General features: G+C 44.6%; 1 protein-coding gene across 1 annotated transcript in view; it reads right to left on the bottom strand.

The window, feature by feature from the left end:
* Positions 1 to 4,691, bottom strand: part of LOC103748435 (PRAME family member 12-like) — a 6,708-nt gene extending 2,017 nt beyond the window's left edge. Inside the window, exons 1-3 of the mRNA XM_008851083.1 lie at positions 4,402 to 4,691; positions 3,038 to 3,619; positions 1,795 to 2,345 (exon numbers count right to left, since the gene is read on the bottom strand). Coding sequence (XP_008849305.1) covers positions 1,795 to 2,345; positions 3,038 to 3,619; positions 4,402 to 4,691 — 1,423 coding nt within the window. The remainder of the gene's footprint in view (positions 1 to 1,794; positions 2,346 to 3,037; positions 3,620 to 4,401) is intronic.
* Positions 4,692 to 7,069: the final 2,378 nt, after the last annotated feature.

The raw sequence follows: 7,069 nt of genomic DNA, 5'->3' as shown, positions 1-7,069 counted from the left end.
CTCTCTCTCTCTCTCTCTCTCTCTCTCTCTCTCTCTCTCTCTCTGTCATAGAGAAATGACTCAGAACAGCCTTGAAGTTCCCATGTAGCTCAGGAGGAATTTGAACTCTGAATTCTCCTGGGATTACAGCTAAGTACCACAAAACCTGGTTTATATACTACTGTGGATATAATTACTGTCCCTCTTCTGCCTGTTTCGGCTTTCCAGAAAGTATTTATTTTGTGACAAAGTTGCCGTATGCAAGCATGACTGACCTGGGACATGTAGGTTGGCCTTGAACCCACACATGTCTGGGTACCTTTGCCTCTCAAGTATTGCACTGAAGGTGTATGCCACCATGCCATGTTCGTTTTAATTTTTTTTAATTTATTATTTTTATTTTATGATTGAGTGTTTTGCCTACATGTATATAAGTTGCTCAATGCCTGTGGAGGTAAGAAAAGGGTGTTGGATTCCCTGGAACTGGAGTTATGGACAGTTTTTATCTGCCATGTGGGCATTGGGAGCTGAACCCGGATCGTCTACAGCAGCCACTAGTGCTCTTAACTGCTGAGCCACCTCTCCAGCCTCCTCTTTTCGATTTTTAATATTGGGTCTCAACATGTGCCCAGACTGGTTTTGAAATTTACATCCTCCTGCCTCAGCCTCCAGAATGTTCGTGGATCCTCATCCCTAGTGAGATCATCATAGACCATGTGATGCACTTCCCACCAATCCAGCTCCTGCAGTTTTCACCACTTGTGGGCATAACATGAGGGCATCTCAGAATTTACAGAAATAACCAACATACAATGTTTTTCCTCACATCACCTGTTCCCCCTTTACTTCCTCCTCACTATCTCTCCTTTTTGTTTCGTGCTGCTGAAGAGTCCTTCAAGGGCCTCATGTGGGCATGAGAAACAGCCATAAACTGCTGTACTTCTCACCATCCTGTCCCTCAAACTCAATGTGGTCTCTCTTCTGCCTGTGGGAAGAGGTAGGGACAGGAGCCTTTACCCATCCCTGCATCCCTCAGGAGAAGTCCTACACATATGGAAGCCCTTTCCCAGATGTGCTCAGCAATGGCCCAGGATACTCCTGTGGTCTTCACTGGCTCTACAAGACACCACTGACTGAGCCTTTGGCACCATCTCTCTCTGTGACAGGATTTCCTGCATTCCACACTTGCCGGGAACTCTCTAATCTGCCACAGAAGGCCTTGAATTCCTGATCCTCTTCTCCACCTCTATGTTTAGAAGCATGCATAATCAGATACAGCTCAAAACCAAATTCTGCAATGTTTTTATTTTCTTTTTCTTTTCTATGTCTTCTCCAAAGGGAGAAGGTAATCACAATGCATCAAGACACGTAAGAACTTGTCAAAGAACTAATAAAAATGAAGAGTTTGTAAGGGACTCTCAAGCAAAGCTGTACTGCTTTCTGAACTTGAAGCTGAGTGCAGGTTAATGGGCCACAGAGGGAAGAGAGTGAGGTAACCTGGATAGGTTACAGATTTTGATCACTACCACTACATGATCACTACCATTGCAAATTCCCATCTTGCCAGGAGTCACGTTTGGAAATTCTGAACTATCTTTCCAACTCCATAGGAAAAACGTCCCCATGGGTTCATTGTTCTCCATCTCACTGTCCACCCTCTAATTAAGCCCAACCCCCTGCACCATCTTTTTGCCCCACACACATTGAATAGTTTGAAACCACAGACTCCGTCTCCTAATGATACACCTGAGCCTTATTTCTTTTCATTTCTTGGTGTACAGAATTAGCCTTTCATTATTTACTGCAAGCACTGACAGAGACTGATCCCCAGGTCATACAGGAAGCTTTCAGATTTACATCTATAGCAGATATAGGATGCAAAGCGTACTGTCTTGGGCCGCCTGACAGCCCTCAGTGTGTCCATGAGCTCAGTACAGACCCTGCTCGATCTCTCTATGAGGACATCACCCTCTTCATAACACTCGCGAGGCAGAGAATACAGCTCCAGTGTCAACTGGCTCAGACTGGTGGTGTGTAGTAACAGGTTCTTCAGGTCATGCACAGAGAGATTAGTTTCATAGAAATTGACCATGGTGAGCTGGGAGCAAAGGCTCAGAACAGGCAGGAGGCCACTGAGGTCAGGCGGCCTCAAAAGACAGTTTTCCAATTCTAGGGTCTGTAGAGTGGTTGTCAGTCTTTCTAGTAGGTCTTTGAGGGGCCGACTATGCCCATAAAAAAGTAGGACACCACTCAGTTTCAGGTGTTTGAGCTGAGAGATATGAGGACACTCAGACAGATAATGCCAGTCTGACTCTGAAAGCTTGCACCAAGTAAGTGAGAGGGTCTCCAAAGGCTTTTTCAAGTACCTGGGAAGAGACAAAGAAAATTAGTTCTTGAAGGTTTTTCAGAGTGGTAGGTGGGAGATTATGACAACAAAGTAATCAAGAACATTAAGGGTCAAGGTCATTCTGACCAAGTGATGAGGGTAAAACCCAGCATGTTCCCTGATGGAAAGTGTGCTCACTCAAGTCATCTCATTCTAGGCTGAGAGTCACCCCATCACTTTGTGACTGGCACAGTCCACAGTTCTGAAGCTCCCTTTCCACACTGTCAAGCAGAAAACCACAGCGCTGGTCAGAAAAGATCAACATGAAAAGCCCAGAAGGACCAATCTATGAACATCCAGCACTATCCTTGGGTGTGTCCACTATGGGGCTCGCTGCCTCTCCACAGTCTGTCTCTGTACAATGTTTCTTCCCTTCCCCTAATCAGCAACCCCAGTGTCACACATTTCCCATGTACTCAGACCTTGGCTCAGAACAGCTTTTCACGCACAGGGAATTAAAGGCAGACTGATGCCTATTCACACAGATCTGAGCACAGAGCTCATCTAGGGAACATCCATGTGAGTTCTCCCACCCTCGAAAGAGCCATTTTCCCCATACCTGCTTCCTTAGCACAGATAACTCCACAGTGGCTGGGAAATCACTGGTATCCATTAATGTTGAGATAACAAAGAAACATTGGATTGCAGAGACAGCTCTCCATCCTTCCTTACCTGAGCACCTGGTCCAGGTGGCCTTCAAGAAAATATACATTATGCATACAGAGATGCTGGAGAGTCTGAAGTTTGGGGAACTGAGAAATGAACGCGTTGATCCATGTCTCTTCCAGATCCCTATACTCGTCTTCAAACTCGTCCCTCCATGACTTGCAAGTTCCTTTGAGAAAGAGTTTGTGAAGATTTCTCATCTGGCCCAGGACAGGGGCAAAGGTGGCCAGGGTTTTCAGTTCCAAGCAGGTATTCACTTCCACTTCCTGTATGCATTCTGGCTCAAATAATCTCAGGAGCTTTGGGAAATTGTAGTCACTTGCCCAAGCAATCTGTAGCTTCTGACAGCACAGATGCAGGAAAGACTTTCTGTACTGGGCCCACTGGATGAAGCATTCTTGCTGTTCAGTCATATGCCTCTGCCACTGGAGGCGGTAGTCAAACACCACCTTCAAAGTCTGCTTCCCTCCACATTCTGCGTGACTCTCCACGGTTTGTGTCTTATTCAGGAACCGTGGGGAGTAGCAGTCCTCACGCCCTGCTCCAGGCCACACATTGCGCAAATCCAGCACTTCCAGTTTCCACCTTCTGTGGGTCAAACAGGTAAAAACCTCAGAGAATGATGACTCAGCTCACCATCAGACATGGTTGCCTGTCTCAGCTCTTCCTTTCCCTGATGTCTTGTAAATTTTCTTTTCCTTTCTTTTTCTTTCTTTTTTTTTGACAGGATCTCACTGAGATCTACCTACTCTGCCTCCTAAGTGCTGGGATTAAAGGTATTTGCCATCATACCCATCTATATATTTTTTGTATTTTTATTCATTTATTCATATTTTTATGTGAATTCCTGTTACACTTTCATGTGTAAATGCAACCCTGTCATGCAGTGCCCAAGGACAGAAAAGGGAGTCTGATTCCCTGGAACCGGAGTGACAGATGGTTGTAGCCTCTATGTGCATGCTGGGATTCAAACCCAGGTCTTTTGCAAGAGTAGCCAGTGCTCTTAACCTTTGAGCCAGTTCTCCAGTACTATTTTATATTTTTTAAACCCAGAGCCTCAAGTACATATAGGAAGGAGTATTCGTCTCAGATACATCTCTAACTTCTAGCAGATTCCATTCTTCTTCAGTACAAATTGGTCCCACATCTACTGCCTGTGAGAGGCAGGGATTAGTTCAGTTCCTCATCCTGGATCTCTTCTACGCTCTCCCGCACACATGAAACTCCTTTTCCAGATGGCTCAGTAATTGTTCAGGCCTCTGCTGTCCATCAGAAGCCTCTTATCCCTTTGAACCACCTACTTCTGATCCCTATTTTCCATTCTCTGTACCCACATGGCGTCCCCTCCACACTACCTTGGGATTGCTCACCTAGGTCGACCCTTCTGAGTAATCAGCAAATCCAGTCCATCCAGCACAGCCAGGAAGGTCTCCATGTTCAGAGGGGTTTTTATCAGGTCTCCCAAGCAGAGGCAGGAGAAGGGCCAGGCTGCCACCATCACCCTCACGCTCTTACTGTGACTGCCGGTGAAGGCCTCCTTGAGCAGTAGAGGAAAGAACTTCTCGGGCAAGTACTCCAGATCAGATATGTCCAAGGCCTCACTCCTTAGCAGGCTCTGCACTGCCAGATCCCAGAGTGTGGATGGGGCCTCGGCACTCATCCTGATGAATCTTCAGAGAGACTGATCCTAGAGAAGCAATTAGAAAAAAGACATCTTTCAGTCAAAGGCTTGAGAAAACCTTTTCCTCCCTCATTGGGAATGAACTCTTGGCAGTCACAACTGACAGTGATGGAAAGCTTCCTTTTTCCCATTTGCCTGGCAACATGGTGGACTCTCAGTCGCTCCTGTGATGTACTTCCCCATCACCCCACCAATTCCAACCACTGTTCCTCTGAATCCTAGTCTTCTGGGAAGAGGGTACCTAGATTATGAAATCTGAGACCTGTCATTTCAGGGTGAACCATTACTGATTATCTCTCATTGCCTGAAAGGACAAACGAAAGGTTCCCCATTCACCCTTCCCACAGTCTACATTCAGTGAATGGAACACGGCTTTAAACAAGTGGTGAGAATCTGTGAAAAGGCACCTTTACTTTTATTTGCAGGACCTTTAGAAACAGTAATGATTATGCTTGTGTCTCAATATCTGGGACAATGAAACGGGGAAATGCGTTTTTGATGGTAGACTGGACTACACCATAAGATGTAGTCAACAGGGCATAATTGAAGCTAAAGTAAAGTGTTTTAAAAGCAGCTGTGTGTCCTGGAGCAAAGATGTTGAATTGACAGAGGACTTCCATATTGCATGGGAATCTAGGAAAAGAAATGGATAAGAAAAAGAACTCTAACATCAGCTTAACTTTGTTTTGTTTTAAGCTATTGTGTTGCTCATTAGTAGAATTCGTCTTGCAGCCAGGAATGGACTGAATTTCAAAATGCTCCTGCCTCCCCTTCAGGAGCATTGGGATTGCATATTGACCTACACTCCTTGTCTGTAGGACTGGACTTCCACAATGCTTCATGTAAGCTGAAATAGCAAAGCTGATTCCATTTTGTTCTAACTGACTTTGCATTACCCTGTTTTTCTGGCACCCCACCTCCCCCGTTCAGGCTTGCCAACTGCAGCCAGACAGCCAGAACATCTCATGCAGGCTGCACCCATAGTTTCAGGGGGTACATTGTTTCTACAATACTGGAACACCCCCAACTAGCCTGGCAGGTCAACCTCTTACCCAGCTATACCTGCATCACCATGGAGCCCACTATCTTAGCAATTCAGAGAAACTTGTTTTTTCCTAAAGGAAACCTTTTGTTAACTAATGCCTTTGTTTACTGACCTACCCTTGATCTTGTGGAATTATGATGATCTGATGTAATTATGGTTATTGGTTCTGCCACTGCAATGATGTAATTGTGATTTTAGGTTTTATAAGCCCCACTCTGCCTCCCCTTCTGATTGAGCTTTTTTTTTTTGGTCTTTTTGAGATGGGGTCTCCCTGTAGCTCTAGGTGGCCTGGAACTCTCTATGTAGACCAGGCTGGCCTTGAACTCACCTGCCTCTGCCTCCCAAGTGCTGGGATTAAAGGCGTGTGCCACCACGCCCGGCTTGAGCGTTCTTTTGGGCAGTAGCCCCGCTTGATCCCTTGGTAATATCAAACTAATTCTACCATTGCTATATTGCATTCCTCTGTAACCTTGAACTATTACAGATGATTGGCATTGTGACTCCAGCCTGTAGTACCATGAGAGAAGAGTGAGGCAAGACTATTTTCACTTCAAAGACAGGCTATGCTACAGAGAATTCCATATCTTTATAAAACAAACAACTGGCCCTATCTTGTATCTCTAGCGCTTATAGGCAGGAGTAAAACAGTTACCTTCAGTTTGAGGTAAATCTAATCTACACAGTGATTTTCAGGCTATATACAACACTAGAGTGGAATTTGTCGCAAAACAAGAAAGAAAAACCTAACAGAAATATACATACTCTAAAGTCTTTATATTGTTTTTTGCTTTGACACTAGGTTTTAAGCCTACTTTCTGGCCTGTTATAGACAAACCACTAAGCTACATTCCCAGCTCTTTTACTGTATTTTACATAGACACAGGTCTCCTTATATATTCCAGACTAGCCAGCACCTGTGGATCCTCCTTCGAAGACTAAGTGTTGCGATTCCACCCACTTTTTTTTCTTATTACCAAGTAACCCACCCTGGCCTAATTTTCAATCCTACCACCTCAGTTGCCAAAGTAGAGATTAGTGGCCTTTGTTACCACACCCTAGTTCCCAGTATGGATTTAAAGGTCTATTTCAAAGGAAATTTTATTTTCTACAAACATTAAACAGTAATCCATGACAGTAATCATTAAAGGGATAAAAACATTAGTTTATAAGGAAAGTAAATTCCTCCAGACTTGGTGGCTCTATCATCTAAACCCAGAATGGAGTGATAGATGCAGAGCTCAGAAAGATAAAAAGACCCAGAGATGCTGGGCCTATGGAGAGCCTGTGTCCTAAAAAAAAAAAAAAAAAAAAT

Source organism: Nannospalax galili, unplaced genomic scaffold (genome assembly GCF_000622305.1).
Source record: "Nannospalax galili isolate Female #2095 unplaced genomic scaffold, S.galili_v1.0 scaffold812, whole genome shotgun sequence".
Lineage (NCBI taxonomy): Eukaryota > Metazoa > Chordata > Mammalia > Rodentia > Spalacidae > Nannospalax > Nannospalax galili.
This window is presented reverse-complemented; position numbering and strand designations above follow the sequence as displayed.